This window comes from Patagioenas fasciata, chromosome 34 (genome assembly GCF_037038585.1).
Source record: "Patagioenas fasciata isolate bPatFas1 chromosome 34, bPatFas1.hap1, whole genome shotgun sequence".
NCBI lineage: Eukaryota > Metazoa > Chordata > Aves > Columbiformes > Columbidae > Patagioenas > Patagioenas fasciata.
The window spans coordinates 2,545,706-2,565,657 of NC_092553.1; the positions used below are offsets into that span (position 1 = coordinate 2,545,706).

At 60.5% G+C, this 19,952-nt stretch overlaps 1 protein-coding gene across 1 annotated transcript in view; it reads left to right on the forward strand.

The window, feature by feature from the left end:
• VARS2 (valyl-tRNA synthetase 2, mitochondrial) overlaps positions 1-19,952 on the forward strand; it is a 72,602-nt gene that overhangs the window by 38,207 nt on the left and 14,443 nt on the right. Inside the window, exons 9-20 of the mRNA XM_065862105.2 lie at positions 1,187-1,275; positions 2,795-2,885; positions 6,643-6,770; positions 8,921-9,024; positions 9,816-9,897; positions 10,525-10,601; positions 11,130-11,323; positions 12,774-12,844; positions 15,074-15,199; positions 17,876-17,980; positions 18,071-18,139; positions 18,304-18,382. Of these exons, the coding sequence (XP_065718177.2) occupies positions 1,187-1,275; positions 2,795-2,885; positions 6,643-6,770; positions 8,921-9,024; positions 9,816-9,897; positions 10,525-10,601; positions 11,130-11,323; positions 12,774-12,844; positions 15,074-15,199; positions 17,876-17,980; positions 18,071-18,139; positions 18,304-18,382 (1,215 nt within the window). The remainder of the gene's footprint in view (positions 1-1,186; positions 1,276-2,794; positions 2,886-6,642; positions 6,771-8,920; positions 9,025-9,815; positions 9,898-10,524; positions 10,602-11,129; positions 11,324-12,773; positions 12,845-15,073; positions 15,200-17,875; positions 17,981-18,070; positions 18,140-18,303; positions 18,383-19,952) is intronic.

Sequence of the window (19,952 nt, forward strand, 5' to 3'; positions counted from 1 at the left end):
TCCCCGAGTGTCCCCAAGTGTCCCCAAATGTCCCCGATGTGTCCCCAATGTGTCCCCAAGTGTCCCCAAAGTGTCCCCAATGTGTCCCCAAATGTCCCCAATGTGTCCCCAAGTGTCCCCAATGTGTCCCCAAATGTCCTCAAGTGTCCCCAATGTGTCCCCAATGTGTCCCCAAGTGTCCCCAAGTGTCCCCAGTGTGTCCCCAATGTGTCCCCAATGTGTCCCCAAGTGTCCCCAAGTGTCCCCAATGTGTCCCCAATGTGTCCCCAGATGTCCCCAAGTGTCCTCAATGTGTCCCCAAGTGTCCCCAGTGTGTCCCCAATGTGTCCCCAATGTGTCCCCAAGTGTCCCCAAGTGTCCCCAATGTGTCCCCAGATGTCCCCAAGTGTCCTCAATGTGTCCCCAAGTGTCCCCAAGTGTCCCCAATGTGTCCCCAAGTGTCCCCAAAGTGTCCCCAAGTGTCCCCAAATGTCCCCAAGTGTCCCAAATGTGTCCACAAAGTGTCCCCGAGTGTCCTCTTGTCTGTCCCCAATGTCCCCCCATGTCCGAAGTGTCCCCAGGTGTCCCCATGTCCCCCCATGTCCCTGTGTCCCCACCATGTCCCCAAGTGTCCCCCATTGTCCCCAAGTGTCCCCATGTCCCTGCGTGTCCCCATGTCCCCAAGTCTCCCCTGAGTGTCCCCATGTCCCCCAGTGTCCCCATGTCCTCGAGTGTCCCCATGTCCCCGCGTGTCCCTGTGTCCCCATGTCCCCCCAATGTCCCCAAGTGTCCCCATATCCCCATGTCCCCGAGTGTCCCCATTTCCCCAAGTGTCCCCACGTGCCCCCCATGTCCCCCAGTGTCCCCATGTCCCCAAGTCTCCCCTGAGTGTCCCCATGTCCCCCAGTGTCTCCATGTCCCCAAGTGTCCCCCCCATTGTCCCCGAGTGTCCCCATGTCCCTGCGTGTCCCCATGTCCCCAAGTCTCCCCTGAGTGTCCCCATGTCCCCAAGTCTCCCCTGTGTGTCCCCATGTCCTCGAGTGTCCCCATGTCCCTGTGTCCCCCCATGTCCCTGCATGTCCCTGTGTCCCCATGTCCCCCCAATGTCCCCAAGTGTCCCCATGTCCCCCACTGTCCCCTTTGTCCCCAAGTGTCCCCCAGTGTCCCCATTGTCCCCAAGTGTCCCCAACCGTCCCCGTGTCCCCAGACCTCGAGGTCCCCGTTGCCACCACTCGTCCCGAGACCACCCTGGGGGACGTGGCCGTGGCCGTGAACCCCGGGGACCCCCGCTACACGGTGAGGGGCGGGGCTTGGGGGGCGGGGCTTACGGGGGCGGGGCTTCGGGGGGCGGGGTTTGGGGAATGGGAGGGGATTGGGATAAGGGGTGGGGTTTGGGGATAAGGGCTGGGGGGGTTGGGGTAAGGGGCGGGGTTTGGGGTAAGGGGCGGGGTTTGGGGTAAGGGGCGGGGTTTGGGGTAAGGGGTGGGGTTTGGGATAAGGGGTGGGGTTTGGGGTAAGGGGTGGGGTTTGGGGTAAGGGGCGGGGTTTGGGGTAAGGGGCGGGGTTTGGGGTAAGGGGCGGGGTTTGGGGTAAGGGGTGGGGTTTGGGGTAAGGGGTGGGGTTTGGGGTAAGGGGCGGGGATTGGGGTAAGGGGCGGGGTTTGGGGTAAGGGGTGGGGTTTGTGGTGAGGGGTGGGGTTTGGGGTAAGGGGTGGGGTTTGGGGTAAGGGGTGGGGTTTGGGGTAAGGGGCGGGGTTTGGGGTAAGGGGCGGGGTTTGGGGTAAGGGGTGGGGTTTGGGGTAAGGGGCGGGGTTTGGGGTAAGGGGCGGGGTTTGGGGTAAGGGGCGGGGTTTGGGGTAAGGGGCGGGGTTTGGGGATAAGGGGCGGGGTTTGGGGTAAGGGGTGGGGTTTGGGGATAAGGGCTGGGGGGGTTGGGGTAAGGGGTGGGGTTTGGGGTAAGGGGTGGGGTTTGGGGTAAGGGGTGGGGTTTGGGGATAAGGGGCGGGGTTTGGGGTAAGGGGTGGGGTTTGGGGATATGGGGCGGGGTTTTGGGTAAGGGGTGGGGTTTGGGGTAAGGGGCGGGGTTTGGGGTAAGGGGCGGGGTTTGGGATAAGGGGCGGGGTTTGGGGTAAGGGGTGGGGTTTGGGGTAAGGGGCGGGGTTTGGGGTAGGGGGCGGGGTTTGGGGTAAGGGGCGGGGTTTGGGGTAAGGGGCGGGGTTTGGGGTAAGGGGTGGGGTTTGGGGATAAGGGGCGGGGTTTGGGGTAAGGGGCGGGGTTTGGAAATGAGAGGCGGGGATTGGAATGGGGCGGAGTTTGGAGACGGGGGCGTGGTTTGGGGATAAGGGGCGGGTCTTCCGGAGGGGGGTGTGCTCAGATATGGGGTTCAGAGCCAGGGGGCGGGGCTTGTGATGAGGGGCGGAGCTTGGGGAAAGGGGTGGGGCTTAGAGATGGGTCCTTGCTCCTGAGAAGGGGCGGGACTTCCCCGGGGGGGCGGGGTTCAAGGACGGGGGCGGGGCTTCCGAAGGGGGTGTGGGTTATGGATGGGGGTGGGGTTTGGATGCAAGGGGCGGGGATTGGAGATGGGGTTCAGAGCCAGGGGGCGGGGCTTAAAGACAAGGGGCGTGGTCTGGAGCCTGGGGGGCGGGGCTACTGGGAAGGGGCGGGCTTTAGAGATGGGGCGGGGCCAGGGGGCAGGCAAACCCCAGCTGGTCTTAAAGGGCCAGTGCGGTGGGTGGGGCTTACGGGATGGGTGGGGCTTACGGGATGGGTGGGGCTTGTGAAGGGGGCGTGTCCTGCGCTGACCCCGCCCCCCGCAGCACCTGCACGGGCGCCGCCTGCGTCACCCAATCACGGGGCAGCTGCTGCCGCTCATCACCGACCCCAGCGTGGAGCCCGGCCGGGGAACCGGTGACACTGGGGACAACGGGGGGACAAGGGGGACAAGGGGGGGACACTGGGGACAAGGGGAACGGGGGAACCGGTGACACTGGGGACAACGGGGGGACAATGGGGACAATGGGGACAAGGGGGGGACACTGAGGACAAGGGGGATGGGGGAACTGGGGACAATGGGGACAAGGGGGGGACACTGGGGACAAGGGGAACTGGGGACAATGGGACAAACTGGGGACAATGGGGATGGGGGAACTGGGGACACTGGGGACAATGGGGATGGGGGAACTGGGGACAATGGGGGGAAACTGGGGACAATGGGGATGGGGGAACGGGGGACAATGGGGACAATGGGGACAATGGGGATGGGGGAACTGGGGACAATGGGGACAATGGGGGGGACACTGGGGACAATGGAACTGGGGACAATGGGACAAACTGGGGACAATGGGGATGGGGGAACTGGGGACACTGGGGACAATGGGGATGGGGGAACGGGGGACAATGGGGACAATGGGGATGGGGGAACTGAGGACAATGGGGGACATTGGGGGCAATGGGGATGGGGGAACTGGGGACAATGGGGACAAGGGGGGACACTGGGGACAATAGGGATGATGGGGATGGGGGAACTGGGGACAATGGGAGGAAACTGGGGATGCTGGGGATGGGGACACTGGGGACAACGGGGATGGGGGAGACTGGGGAAACTGGGGACAATGGGGACAATGGGGACAATGGGGGTGGGGGAGCTGGGACAGGGGGACACATGGGAACAGGGGGACACACGGGGACATGTGGGGACACACAGGGGACCTGGGGACATTGGGGACAGGGGGGCTGGGGGATACAGGGGTGGCCCCATGGCCCAGGTGCAGTGCAGGTGACAGTGACAGGGGTGTCCCCATGTCTCCCGTCCCCCTGTCCCCATGTCCCATTGACCCCATTGCCCCCAATGTCCCCATGTCCCCATTGCCCCCAATGTCCCCATTACCCCCATGTCCCCATTGCCCCCAATGTCTCCATCGCCCTCAATGTCCCCAATGTCCCCATTATCCCCATTGACCCCACTGTCCCCATTGACCCCACTGTCCCCATTGACCCCAATGTCCCCATTATCCCCATTGAACCCATTGACCCCAATGTCCCCATTGACCCCTTTGCCCCCAATGTCCCCATTGACCCCATTGTCCCCATTGCCCTCAATGTCCCCATTGACCCCAATGTCCCCATTGACCCCATTGCCCCCAATGTCCCCATTGACCCCATTGCCCCCAATGTCCCCATTGCCTAAACATCCCCATTGCCCCCAATGTCCCTATTGACCCCATTGGCCCCATTATCCCCATTGACCCCCATGTCCCCATTGCCCCCAATGTCCCCAATATCCCCATTGACCCCAGTGTCCCCATTGACCCCAATGTCCCCATTGCCCCCAATGTCCCCATTGGCCCCATTGACCCCAATGTCCCCATTGCCTACACATCCCCATTAACCCCAATGTCCCTATTGACCCCATTGGCCCCATTATCCCCATTGACCCCAATGTCTCCATTGCCCCCAATGTCCCCAATATCCCCATTGACCCCAGTGTCCCCATTGGCCCCAATGTCCCCATTGACCCCTTTGCCTCCAAGGTCCCCATTGACCCCATTTGCCCCATTGCCCCCAATGTCCCCATTGACCCCAATGTCCCCATTGACCCCATTGCCCCCAATGTCCCCATTGACTCCATTGCCCCCAGTGTCCCCATTGTCCCCAATGTCCCCATTATCCCCATTGACCCCATTATCCCCATTGACCCCATTGTCCCCATTGCCCTCAATGTCCCCATTGACCCCAATGTCCCTATTGACCCCATTGACCCCAATGTCCCCATTGCCTAAACATCCCCATTGATCCCTTTGCCCCCAATGTCCCCATTGACCCCAATGTCCCCATTGACCCCAATGTCCCCATTATCCCCATTGACCCCATTATCCCCATTGACCCCATTGTCCCCATTGCCCTCAATGTCCCCATTGACCCCAATGTCCCCATTGACCCCATTGACCCCAATGTCCCCATTGCCTAAACATCCCCATTGACCCCTTTGCCCCCAATGTCCCCATTGACCCCAATGTCCCCATTGACCCCAATGTCCCCATTATCCCCATTGACCCCATTATCCCCATTGACCCCATTGTCCCCATTGCCCCCAATGTCCCCATTGACCCCAATGTCCCCATTGACCCCATTGCCCCCAATGTCCCCATTGACTCCATTGCCCCCAATGTCCCCATTGTCCCCAATGTCCCCATTGCCTCCAATGTCCCCATTGCCCCCAATGTCCCCATTGACCCCTTTGCCCCCAATGTCCCCATTGTCCCCATTATCCCCATTGACCCCAATGTCCCCATTGTCCCCAATGTCCCCATTATCCCCATTGACCCCATTATCCCCATTGCCCTCAATGTCCCCATTGCCCCCAATGTCCCCATTGACCCCATTGACCCCAATGTCCCCATTGCCTAAACATCCCCATTGACCCCAATGTCCCTATTGACCCCATTGGCCCCATTATCCCCATTGACCCCAATGTCTCCATTGCCCCCAATGTCCCCAATATCCCCATTGACCCCAGTGTCCCCATTGGCCCCAATGTCCCCATTGACCCCTTTGCCTCCAAGGTCCCCATTGACCCCATTTGCCCCATTGCCCCCAATGTCCCCATTGACCCCAATGTCCCCATTGACCCCATTGCCCCCAATGTCCCCATTGACTCCATTGCCCCCAGTGTCCCCATTGTCCCCAATGTCCCCATTATCCCCATTGACCCCATTATCCCCATTGACCCCATTGTCCCCATTGCCCTCAATGTCCCCATTGACCCCAATGTCCCTATTGACCCCATTGACCCCAATGTCCCCATTGCCTAAACATCCCCATTGATCCCTTTGCCCCCAATGTCCCCATTGACCCCAATGTCCCCATTGACCCCAATGTCCCCATTATCCCCATTGACCCCATTATCCCCATTGACCCCATTGTCCCCATTGCCCTCAATGTCCCCATTGACCCCAATGTCCCCATTGACCCCATTGACCCCAATGTCCCCATTGCCTAAACATCCCCATTGACCCCTTTGCCTCCAATGTCCCCATTGACCCCATTTGCCCCATTGCCCCTAATGTCCCCATTGACCCCAATGTCCCCATTGCCCCCATTGGCCCCATTATCCCCATTGACCCCATTGTCCCCATTGCCCTCAATGTCCCCATTGACCCCAATGTCCCCATTGCCCCCATTGGCCCCATTATCCCCATTGACCCCATTGTCCCCATTGCCCTCAATGTCCCCATTGACCCCAATGTCCCCATTGACCCCATTGACCCCAACGTCCCCATTGACCCCATTGACCCCAATGTCCCTATTGACCCCTTTGCCCCCAATCTCTCCATTGAGCCCATTGACCCCTTAGCCCCCAATGTCCCCATTGACCCCATTGACCCCAATGCCCCCAATGTCCCCATTGACCCCATTGCCCCCAATGTCCCCATTGACCCCATTGGCCCCATTGACCCCAATGTCCCCATTATCCCCATTGACCCCAATGTCCCCATTGACCCCAGTGTCCCCATTACCCGCAATGTCCCCATTGACCCCATTGGCCCCATTGACCCCAATGTCCCCATTATCCCCATTGACCCCAATGTCCCCATTGACCCCAGTGTCCCCATTGCCCCCAATGTCCCCAATGTCCCCATTGACCCCGTTGTCCCCGTTGTCCCAGGTGCGGTGAAGGTGACCCCCGGTCACAGTCCCCAGGACCTGCTGCTGGCCCGTTCCCACGGGCTGCCCGTTGTCACCGTCATTGGGGACGATGGCACCTTGTGTCCCCCGGACCGGGGCTGGCTGCAGGTACCGCCCCAAATTGTCCCCAAACCGGCCCTGTGTCCCCATTGTCCCCATTATCCCATTGTCCCCATGGTCCCCATTATCCCCATTGTCCCCATGATCTCCATTATCCCATTGTCCCCATGGTCCCCATTGCCCCCATTATCCCCATTGCCCCCATGTCCCCATTGACCCCATTGTCCCCATTGACCCCATTGTCCCCATGTCCCCATTGCCCCCATTGACCCCATTGCCCCCATGTCCACATTGACCCCATTGCCCCCATGTCCCCATTGACCCCATTGCCCCCATGTCCCCATTGCCCCCATTGACCCCAATGTCCCCATTGACCCCATTGCCCCCATGTCCCCAATGTCCCCATTGTCCCCATTGCCCCCATTGTCCCCATGTCCCCATTGACCCCATTGATCCCATTGCCCCCAATGTCCCCATTGACCCCATTGATCCCATTGCCCCCAATGTCCCCATTGACCCCATTGCCCCCATGTCCCCAATGTCCCCATTGACCCCATTGACCCCATTGCCCCCATGTCCCCATTGCCCCCATTATCCCCATGGTCCCTATTGTCCCCGTTGTCCCCCTGTCCCCCATTGTCCCCATTGTCTCTATTACCCCCATTATCCCCATTGTCCCCAATGTCCCCATTGACCCCAATGTCCCCATTGCCCCCATGTCCCCATTGCCCCCATTGACCCCAATGTCCCCATTGACCCCATTGACCCCATTGCCCCCATGTCCCCATGTCCCCATTGCCCCCATTGACCCACCCCAATGTCCCCATTGTCCCCATTGACCCCCTTGTCCCCATGTCCCCATTGCCCCCATTGATCCCATTGCCCCCAATGTCCCCATTGACCCCAATGTCCCCATTGACCCCATTGACCCCATTGCCCCCATGTCCCCATTGCCCCCATTGACCCCAATGTCCCCATTGACCCCATTGACCCCATTGCCCCCATGTCCCCATGTCCCCATTGCCCCATTGACCCACCCCAATGTCCCCATTGTCCCCATTGACCCCAATGTCTCCATTGACCCCATGTCCCCATTGCCCCCATTGACCCCAATGTCCCCATTGTCCCCATTGACCCCATTATCCACATGGTCCCCATTGTCCCCATGTCCCCATTATCCCCACTGAACCCATAACCCCCATTGTCCCCATGGTCCCCGTTATCCCATTATCCCCATGGTCCTCGTTGTCCCCATTGACCCCATTAACCCCATGTCCCCATTGACCCCAATGTCCCCATTGCCCCCATAATCCCCATTGCCCCCAGTGTCCCCATTGCCCCCATTATCCCCATGGTCCCCATTGACCCCATTGCCCCCATGTCCCCATTGACCCCATTGACCCCAATGTCCCCATTGCCCCCATTGCCCCCATTACTCCCATTCTCCCCACAATGTCCCCATTATCCCCATTGTCCACACAATGTCCCCATTGCCCCCAATATCCCCATTGTCCCCATTGCCCCCATGTCCCCATTATTCCCATTATCCCCATTATCCCCATTGTCCCCACTGTCCCCATTGCCCCCATGGTCCCCATTGTCCCCATGTCCCCATTGCCCCCATTATCCCCATTGCCCCCATGTCCCCATTGACCCCATTGTCCCCATTGTCCCCATTGCCCCCATTGACCCCATTGCCCCCGTGTCCCCATTGACCCCAATGTCTCCATTGACCCCATTGACCCCATTGTCCCCATGTCCCCATTGCCCCCATTGATCCCATTGCCCCCAATGTCCCCATTGACCCCATTGCCCCCATGTCCCCATTGTCCCCATTGACCCCATTGCCCCCAATGTCCCTATTGACCCCAGTGTCCCCATTGCCCCCATGTCCCCATTGACCCCATTGGCCCCATGTCCCCATTGCCCCCATTGACCCCAATGTCCCCATTGTCCCCATTGCCCCCATTGACCCCATTGACCCCATTGCCCCCATAATCCCCATTGTCCCCATTGTCCCCATTACTCCCATTCTCCCCACAATGTCCCCATTATCCCCATTGTCCACACAATGTCCCCATTGCCCCCATTGTCCCCAATATCCCCATTGTCCCCATTGCCCCCATGGTCCCCATTGCCCCCATGGTCCCCATTGTCCCCATGGTCCCCATTGTCCCCATTGTCCCCGTTGTCCCCAGGGCGTCCATCGATTCGCTGCTCGTCCCCTGGTGGTGGAAGCTCTGGCCAATCGGGGGCTGTTCCGGGGCACCCAGGACCACCCCATGACCCTTCCCCTCTGCAGGTACCGCGGACCCATTGGCCCCATTGTCCCCAATGTCCCCAATGTCCCCAATGACCCTGTTGTCCCCAAGTGTCCCCAATGTCCCCAATGTCCCCATTGTCCCCAATGTCCCCGAGTGTCCCCAATGTCTCCAATGTCCCCAAGTGTCCCCAATGTCCCCAATGTCTCCAATGTCCCCAATGTCCCCAATGTCCTCATTGTCCCCAATGTCTCCATTGTCCCCAATGTCCCCAAGTGTCCCCAATGTCCCCAATGTCCCCGTTGTCCCCAAGTGTCCCCCATGTCCCCAATGTCCCCATTGTCCCCAATGGCCCCAAGTGTCCCCAATGTCCCCATTGTCCCCAAGTGTCCCCAATGTCCCCAATGTCCCCTGTGTCCCCAAGTGTCCCCAATGTCCCCAAGTGTCCCCAATGTCCCCTTTGTCTCCATTGTCCCCAATGTCCCCATTGTCCCCTTTGTCCCCAAGTGTCCCCATTGTCCCCAAGTGTCCTCATTGTCCCCAATGTCCCCAATGTCCCCATTGTCCCCAATGTCCCCATTGTCCCCAGGTGTCCCCATTGTCCCCAATGTCCCCAATGTCTCCAATGTCCCCATTGTCTCCATTGTCCCCAATGTCCACAAATGTCCCCAAGTGTCCCCATTGTCCCCAATGTCCCCAAGTGTCCCTAAGTGTCCCGAATGTCCCCAAGTGTCCCCAGTGTCCCCAATATCCCCATTGTCCCTAATGTCCCCATTGTCCCCAAGTGTCCCAGGTGTCCCCATTGTCCCCAATGTCCCCAATGTCCCCGCAGCCGCTCCGGGGACGTCGTCGAGTACCTGATGAAGAGTCAATGGTTCCTGCGCTGCCGGGAAATGGCCGAACGTGCACGGGAGGTGACAACGGGGACACCTGGGTCCCCTCCCGAACTCCTGGGTCCCCTCCCGAACTCCTGGGTCCCTCCCGAACTCCTGGGTCCCTCCCGAACTCCTGGGTCCCCTCCCGAACTCCTGGGTCCCTCCCGAACTCCTGGGTCCCCTCCCGAACTCCTGGGTCCCTCCCGAACTCCTGGGTCCCCTCCCGAACTCCTGGGTCCCTCCCGAACTCCTGGGTCCCTTGGGGCACTCCTGGGTCCCTCCCGAACTCCTGGGTCCCCTCCCGAACTCCTGGGTCCCTCCCGAACTCCTGGGTCCCTTGGGGTACTCCTGGGTCCCTCCCGAACTCCTGGGTCCCCTCCCGAACTCCTGAGTCCCCTCCCGAACTCCTGGGTCCCTCCCGAACTCCTGGGTCCCCTCCCGAACTCCTGGGTCCCTCCCGAACTCCTGGGTCCCCTCCCGAACTCCTGGGTCCCTCCCGAACTCCTGGGTCCCTGGGGCACTCCTGGGTCCCTCCCGAACTCCTGGGTCCCTCCCGAACTCCTGGGTCCCTCCTGAACTCCTGGGTCCCCCCGAGAACTCCTGGGTCCCTGGGGCACTCCTGGGTCCCTCGGGGCACTCCTGGGTCCATCACAGCGCCCCCTGCAGGCCGTGACGTCCGGGAGGCTCCAGCTCATCCCCAAGTTCCATGAGAAGAACTGGAAGACCTGGATGGACAACGTGGGGTGAGCGAAGGGACCCAGGCGTCCGGGGGGACCCAGGAGTTCGGGAGGGACCCAGGAGTGCCCCAAGGGACCCAGGCATCCGGGAGGGACCCAGGAGTTCGGGAGGGACCCAGGTGTCCGGGGGGACCCAGGAGTTCGGGAGGGACCCAGGAGTTCGGGGGGACCCAGGAGTTCGGGAGGGACCCAGGAGTTCGGGGGGACCCAGGAGTTCGGGAGGGACCCAGGAGTTCGGGAGGGACCCAGGCATCTGGGAGGGACCCAGGAGTTCGGGAGGGACCCAGGAATTCGGGGGGGACCCAGGTGTCCGGGGGGACCCAGGAGTTCGGGGGGGACCCAGGAGTTCAGGAGGGACCCAGGAGTGCCCCAAGGCACCCAGGAGTTCGGGAAGGGACCCAGGGGTCCGGGAGGGGACCCAGGAGTTCGGGAGGGACCCAGGCATCCGGGAGGGACCCAGGCGTGCCCCAAGGCACCCAGGAGTTCAGGAGGGACCCAGGCGTGCCCCAAGGGACCCAGGCGTGCCCCCCCCAGGGATTGGTGCCTGTCGCGCCAGCTGTGCTGGGGTCACCGTGTCCCCGCCTACTGGGCGGAGCCACTGGGGGGCGGCGGGGGTCCCGAGTCGCCCCCCCCCGGGCTCTGGGTGGTTGGGGCCACCGAGGGCTCCGCCCACGAGGCCGCCGCCCGCGCCCTGCGCTGCCCCCTGCAGGACCTGCGGCTGCACCGAGGTACGGACCCCCCCACTGAGCCCTGTCACCCCAAAACTGACCCCTGTCACCCCAAAACTGACCCCTGTCACCCCTTGTCCCCCCGTGTTGTCGCTGGCCAGGGGGACCCAGGAGTTCGGGAGGGACCCAGGAGTACCCCAAGGGACCCAGGAGTTTGGGAGGGACCCAGGAATACCCCAAGGGACCCAGGAGTTCAGGAGGGACCCAGGAGTTCGGGAGGGACCCAGACCCCCCAAACTGCCTCTTGTCCCCCCATGTTCACTGGCCAGGGGGACCCAGGAGTGCCCCAAGGGACCCAGGAGTTCGGGAGGGACCCAGGAGTGCCCCAAGGGACCCAGGCGTTCAGGAGGGACCCAGGAGTGCCCCAAGGGACCCAGGAGTTCAGGAGGGACCCAGGAGTGCCCCAAGGGACCCAGGGGTTCAGGAGGGACCCAAACCCCCCAAAACTGCTCCTTGTCACCCCAAAACTGACCCCTGTCACCCCTTGTCCCCCCATGTTGTCGCTGGCCAGGGGGACCCAGGAGTTCGGGAGGGACCCAGGAGTGCCCCAGGGGACCCAGGAGTGCCCCAAGGGACCCAGGAGTTCGGGAGGGACCCAGGAGTGCCCCAGGGGACCCAGGAGTTCAGGAGGGACCCAGGAGTTCGGGAGGGACCCAGGAGTGCCCCAAGGGACCCAGGAGTTCGGGAGGGACCCAGGAGTGCCCCAAGGGATCCAGGAGTTCGGGAGGGACCCAGGAGTGCCCCAAAGGACCCAGGAGTTTGGGAGGGACCCAGGAGTGCCCCAAGGGACCCAGGAGTTCGGGAGGGACCCAGGAGTGCCCCAAGGGACCCAGGAGTTCGGGAGGGACCCAGGAGTGCCCCAAGGGACCCAGGAGTTCAGGAGGGACCCAGGAGTGCCCCAAGGGACCCAGGAGTTCGGGAGGGACCCAGGAGTGCCCCAAGGGATCCAGGAGTTCGGGAGGGACCCAGGAATACCCCAAGGGACCCAGGAGTTCGGGAGGGACCCAGGAATGCCCCAAGGGACCCAGGAGTTCAGGAGGGACCCAGGAGTGCCCCAAGGGACCCAGGAATCCAGGAGGGACCCAGGAGTGCCCCAAGGGACCCAGGAGTTCGGGAGGGACCCAGGAATGCCCCAAGGGACCCAGGAGTTCGGGAGGGACCCAGGAGTGCCCCAAGGGACCCAGGAGTTCAGGAGTTTCTTCCCCCGCCCCCATATTAGTCCCCCCCCATATTTGGGGTCCCACCCGTATTTGGGACCCCCGCCATATTTGGACTCCCCCTCCCATATTTGGGAACCCCCCATATTTAAACCCCCCCCATATTGGTGACCCCCCCCCCATATTTGGACACCCCCCCCATCTTTGGGGACCCCCCCCGATATTTGGGGACCCCCCCCGATATTTGGGGTCCCCCCCGATATTTGGGGTCCCCCCCATCTCTGTGTCCCCAGACCCCGATGTCCTGGACACCTGGTTCTCCTCGGCCCTTTTCCCCTTCGCTGCGCTGGGGTGGCCCCACCAGGTGACATTGGGGACATTGGGGACAATGGGGGGATATTGGGGACAATGGGGGACAGGAGGCATTGGGGACAATGGGGGGATATTGGGGACAATGGGGGACGGGGGGCATTGGGGACAATGGGGGGATATTGGGGACAATGGGGGACAGAGGGCGTTGGGGACAATGGGGGGATATTGGGGACAATGGGGGACAGGGGGGCATTGGGGACAATGGGGGGATATTGGGGACAATGGGGGACAGGGGGCATTGGGGACAATGGGGGGATATTGGGGACAATGGGGGATGGGCGCATTGGGGACAATGGGGGGATATTGGGGACAGTGGGGGACAGGGGGCATTGGGGACAATGGGGGGATATTGGGGACAATGGGGGACAGGGGGCATTGGGGACAATGGGGACAATGGGATATTGGGGACAATGGGGGACAGGGGACATTGGGGACAATGGGGGGATATTGGGGACAATGGGGGACAGGGGACATTGGGGACAATGGGGACAATGGGGGGATATTGGGGACAATGGGGGACAGGGGGCATTGGGGACAATGGGGGGATATTGGGGACAATGGGGGACAGGGGGCATTGGGGACAATGGGGGGATATTGGGGACAATGGGGGACAGGGGGCATTGGGGACAATGGGGGATATTGGGGACAATGGGGGACAGGGGGCATTGGGGACAATGGGGGGATATTGGGGACAATGGGGGATGGGGGCATTGGGGACAATGGGGGGATATTGGGGACAATGGGGGACAGGGGACATTGGGGACAATGGGGGGATATTGGGGACAATGGGGGACAGGGGGCATTGGGGACAATGGGGGGATATTGGGGATAATGGGGGATGGGGGCATTGGGGACAATGGGGGGATATTGGGGACAATGGGGGACAGGGGGCATTGGGGACAATGGGGGGATATTGGGGACAATGGGGGACAGGGGGCATTGGGGACAATGGGGGGATATTGGGGACAATTGGGGACAGGGGGGCATTGGGGACAATGGGGGGATATTGGGGACAATGGGGGACAGGGGGCATTGGGGACAATGGGGGGATATTGGGGACAATGGGGGACAGGGGGCATTGGGGACAATGGGGGGATATTGGGGACAATGGGGGACAGGGGGCATTGGGGACAATGGGGGGATATTGGGGACAATGGGGGATGGGGGCATTGGGGACAATGGGGGGATATTGGGGACAATGGGGGACAGGGGGCATTGGGGACAATGGGGGGATATTGGGGACAATGGGGGATAGGGGGGCACTGGGGACAATGGGGGGATATTGGGGACAATGGGGGACGGGGGGCATTGGGGACAATGGGGGGATATTGGGGACAATGGGGGACAGGGGGCATTGGGGACAATGGGGGGATATTGGGGACAATGGGGGACAGGGGGCATTGGGGACAATGGGGGGATATTGGGGACAATGGGGGACGGGGGCATTGGGGACAATGGGGGGATATTGGGGACAATGGGGGACAGGGGGGCATTGGGGACAATGGGGGGATATTGGGGACAATGGGGGACAGGGGGCATTGGGGACAATGGGGGGATATTGGGGACAATGGGGGACAGGGGGCATTGGGGACAATGGGGGGATATTGGCGACAATGGGGGACGGGGGGCATTGGGGACAATGGGGGGATATTGGGGACAATGGGGGACAGGAGGGCATTGGGGACAATGGGGGGATATTGGGGACAACGGGGGATGGGGGCATTGGGGACAATGGGGGGATATTGGGGACAATGGGGGACGGGGGCATTGGGGACAATGGGGCCAATGGGGGGGATGAGGATACTGGGGACAATGGGGGGACATTGGGGACAATGGGGGGATAGGGGGACAATGGGGACATTGGGGGACAGGGGGATATTGGGGACATTATGGACATTGAGGGGACGGGGGACAATGGGGACATTGGGGGCAATGGGGAGACAGGGGGACAATGGGGGGATAGGGGGACAATGGGGACATTGGGGGACAATGGGGAGATTGGGGGACAGGAGGACAATGGGGACATTGGGGACAGGGGGACATTGGGGACATTGGGGCCAATGGGGGGACAGGGAGATGTTGGGGCCATTGGAGGGGCCAAGGATACAGGGGACAATGGGGGAACTTTGGAGACAATGGGGGGTATGGGTGACAATGGGAGGACACCGGAGCCATTGGGGGGGGTCATTGGGGACCCCGTTGGTGACAACGGTGTCCCCAGAGCCCCGATTTGGGGCGGTTTTACCCCAATTCCCTGCTGGTGACGGGGAGCGACCTCCTGTTCTTCTGGGTGTCCCGCATGGTGATGCTGGGGCTGCAGCTCACGGGACAGCTGCCCTTCGCTCAGGTGACAGCGCTGTCCCCAAGTGTCCCCAACAGCCCCCCGGTGTCCCCACGTCCCCCCCAGTATCCCCTTTGCCCCCATTAGTTGTCCCCATGTCCCCATTATCCCCGCTGTCCCCTCCCAGTATCCCCATTGTCCCCACGTCCCCATGATCCTCGTGGTCCCCATGTCCTCATTATCCCATTGTCCCCATTGTCCCCGTTATCCCAATGTCCCCATGTCCCCATTATCCCATTGTCCCCATTATCCCATTGTCCCCATGTCCCCATTATCCCATTGTCCCCGTTATCCCATTATCCCCATTGTCCCCATGTCCCCCCATTATCCCCAATATCCCCATCGTCCCCATGTCCTCCCCAATGTCCCCATGTCCCCCCAGTATCCCCATTGTCCCCACCGTCCCCCATTGTTCCCAATGGCCCCATTGTCCCCATATCCTCCTCAGTATCCCCGATGGCCCCATTGTCCCCATTGCCCCCACTGTCCCATTGTCCCCATTATCCCCATTATCCCCATTGTCCCCATATCCCCCATTATCACCGTTGTCCCCATTATCCCATTGTCCCAAATGTCCCCATTGCCCCCATTATCACCATTATCCCCGTTACCCCCATTATCCCATTGTCCCCATTACCCCATTGTCCCCATTATCCCCATTATCCCCATTGCCACCATTATCCCCACTATCCCGAATGTCCCCATTATCCCCATTGTCCCATTATCCCCTTTGTCCCCATATCCCCCATTATCACCGTTGTCCCCATTATCCCATTGTCCCAAATGTCCCCATTACCCCCATTATCCCGTTACCCCCATTATCCCATTATCCCATTATCCCATTGTCCCCATTACCCCATTGTCCCCATTATCCCCATTATCCCATTATCCCCATTGTCCCCATTACCCCCACTATCCCCATTGTCCCATTATCCCCATTGTCCCCATTACCCCATTGTCCCAACATCCCCATTATCCCCATTGCTCCCATTATCCCCATTGTCCCCATGTCCCCCCCCAGTATCCCCATTGTCCCCACTGTCCCCATTGTCCCCATTGTACCCATGTCCCCATTATCCCCATTGCCCCCATTATCCCCATTACCCCCATTATCCCATTGTCCCCATTATCCCATTGTCCCCATATCCCCATTACCCCATTATCCCCATTGCCCCCAATGTTCCCATTGCCCCCATTATCCCCATTACCCCCATTATCCCATTGTCCCCATTATCCCTTTGTCCCCATATCCCCATTACCCCATTATCCCCATTGCCCCCAATGTTCCCATTGCCCCCATTATCCCCATTACCCCCATTATCCCATTGTCCCCATTATCCCATTGTCCCCATATCCCCATTACCCCATTATCCCCATTGCCCCCAATGTTCCCATTGCCCCCATTATCCCCATTACCCCCATTATCCCATTGTCCCCATTATCCCATTGTCCCCATATCCCCATTGCCCCCATTATCCCATTGTCCCCATTATCCCATTGCCCCCATTATCCCCATTGCCCCCAATGTTCCCATTGCCCCCAATGTTCCCATTGCCCCCATTATCCCATTGTCCCCATTATCCCATTGCCCCCATTATCCCCATTGCCCCCAATGTTCCCGTTGCCCCCATTATCCCCATTACCCCCATTATCCCATTGTCCCCATTATCCCATTGTCCCCATTATCCCATTGCCCCCATTATCCCCATTGCCCCCAATGTTCCCATTGCCCCCAATGTTCCCATTGTCCCCATTATCCCATTGCTCCCATTATCCCCATTGCCCCCAATGTTCCCATTGCCCCCATTATCCCCATTACCCCCATTATCCCATTGTCCCCATTATCCCATTGTCCCCATTATCCCATTGCCCCCATTATCCCCATTGCCCCCAATGTTCCCATTGCCCCCATTATCCCCATTACCCCCATTATCCCATTGTCCCCATTATCCCATTGTCCCCATATCCCCATTACCCCATTATCCCCATTGCCCCCAATGTTCCCATTGCCCCCATTATCCCCATTACCCCCATTATCCCATTGTCCCCATTATCCCATTGTCCCCATATCCCCATTGCCCCCATTATCCCATTGTCCCCATTATCCCATTGCCCCCATTATCCCCATTGCCCCCAATGTTCCCATTGCCCCCATTATCCCATTGCCCCCATTATCCCATTGTCCCCATTATCCCATTGCCCCCATTATCCCCATTGCCCCCAATGTTCCCATTGCCCCCATTATCCCATTGTCCCCATTATCCCATTGTCCCCATTATCCCATTGCCCCCATTATCCCCATTGCCCCCAATGTTCCCATTGCCCCCATTATCCCATTGTCCCCATTATCCCATTGTCCCCATTATCCCATTGCCCCCATTATCCCCATTGCCCCCAATGTTCCCATTGCCCCCATTATCCCCATTACCCCCATTATCCCATTGTCCCCATTATCCCATTGTCCCCATTATCCCCATTGCCCCCAATGTTCCCATTGCCCCCATTATCCCCATTACCCCCATTATCCCATTGTCCCCATTATCCCATTGTCCCCATATCCCCATTACCCCATTATCCCCATTACCCCCATCGTCCCCATTACCCCCATCGCCCCCATTACCCCCATCGTCCCCATTACCCCCATCCCCCCCACTGTCCCCAAATGTCCCCAAACGCCCCCAGGTCCTCCTGCACTCCCTGGTCCGCGACGCCCACGGCCGCAAGATGAGCAAATCCCTGGGCAACGTCATCGACCCCCGCGACGTCATCGCCGGGGCCACCCCCCAGGTACCGGTGACAACGGGGACCCCCCTGGGGACCCCCCTGGGGACACCCCCGCCCCCCCCATTCACCATAGGGTCCCCCATTATGGGCCAGGAGCTACGGGAGCGACTGAACCAACGCGGCCTGGACCCCCGCGAGTTGGCGTTGGCCACCGACGGACAGGTAGAATCGGCCCAAAATCGCCCCTTTTTGCCCCAAAAAACCCCTCGGTGACCCCAGAAATCACCCCGGGGGACCCGAAAGTCACCTCGCGCCCCCCGAAATTTGGGGTTTTTGGGGTAAATGGCGAGGGTTTCGGGGGGGATGGTGAATGGTTTGGTCCGTAGAGGCGAGAGTTTCCCCATGGGATCCCCGAGTGCGGCGCCGACGCGCTCAGGATGGCCCTGTGTGCACATAATGTACAAGGTAATGTCCCCAAGTGTCCCCAAGTGTCCCCAACCGTCCCTTGTGTCCCTGTGTATGGCCCCGTGTCCATAATGTTTGTGGTGTTGTCCCCAAGTGTCCCCAAGTGTCCCCCACACCACCCCATGACTCCAATGGTGTCCCCCCAACCACCCCCTGTGTGCACATAATGTACAAGGCAATGTCCCCAAGTGTCCCCAAGTGTCCCCAACCGTCCCTTGTGTCCCTGTGTATGGCCCCGTGTCCATAATGTTTGTGGTGTTGTCACCAAGTGTCCCCAAGTGTCCCCCACACCACCCCGTGACTCCAATGGTGTCCCCCCAACCACCCCCTGTGTGCACATAATGTACAAGGTAATGTCCCCAAGTGTCCCCAGGTGTCCCCAACCATCCCCTGTGTCCCTGTGTATGGCCCCGTGTCCATAATGTTTGTGGTGTTGTCCCCAAGTGTCCCCAAGTGTCCCCCACACCACCCCCATGTCCCCAATTGTCCCCCAGGTCCCCAACACGTCCCTTGTGTCCCCAACCTCCCTTGGTGTCCCCAATACGTCCCCTGTGGCCCCAACTCATCCCCCGTGTCCCCAGCTGTCCCCCCATGTCCCCAACTGTCCCCCCAGGTCCCCAACATGTCCCTCCATGTCCCCAACCATCCCTATGTGTCCCCAATTGTCCCCCAGGTCCCCAACACATCCCTTGTGTCCCCAGCCTCCCTTGGTGTCCCCAATACGTCCCCTGTGTCCCCACCATGTCCCCCATGTCCCCAAGTGCCCCCCATGTCCCCAACTCATCCCTCGTGTCCCCAACCATCCCTACGTGTCCCCAGCCTCCCTTGGTGTCCCCAATACGTCCCCTGTGTCCCCACCGTGTCCCCCATGTCCCCAAGTGCCCCCCATGTCCCCAACTCATCCCTCGTGTCCCCAACCATCCCTACGTGTCCCCAGCCTCCCTTGGTGTCCCCAACACGTCCCTCATGTCCCCAAACGTCCCCTCATGTCCCCAACTGTCCCCCATGTCCCCAACTGTTCCCCATGTCCCCAAGTGTCCCCAATCACCCCCCATGTCCTCAATTGTCCCCCAGGTCCCCAAGACGTCCCCCATGTCCCCAACCATCCCTATGTGTCCCCAACTGTCCCTCCATGTCCCCAACTGTCCCCGCATGTCCCCAAGTGTCCATGTCCCCAACCATCCCTATGTGTCCCCAATTGTCCCCCACGTCCCCAACTCATCCCTCGTGTCCCCAACCATCCCTTCATGTCCCAAACACATCCCCCCATATCCCCAAGTGTCCTCCATGTCCCCAACCATCCCTATGTGTCCCCAATTGTCCCTCAGGTCCCCAACACATCCGTTCATGTCCCCAGACTCCCTTGGTGTCCCCAATGCATCCCACATGTCCCCAACCGCCCCCCATGTCCCCAACTGTCCCCTCATGTCCCCAACTGTCCCCCCATGTCCTCAGCCATCCCTATGTGTCCCCAGTTGTCCCCCATGTCCCCAACACATCTGTCATATCCCCAACTCATCCCTCGTGTCCCCCGCCTCCCTTGGTGTCCCCAACACATCCCCCATGTCCC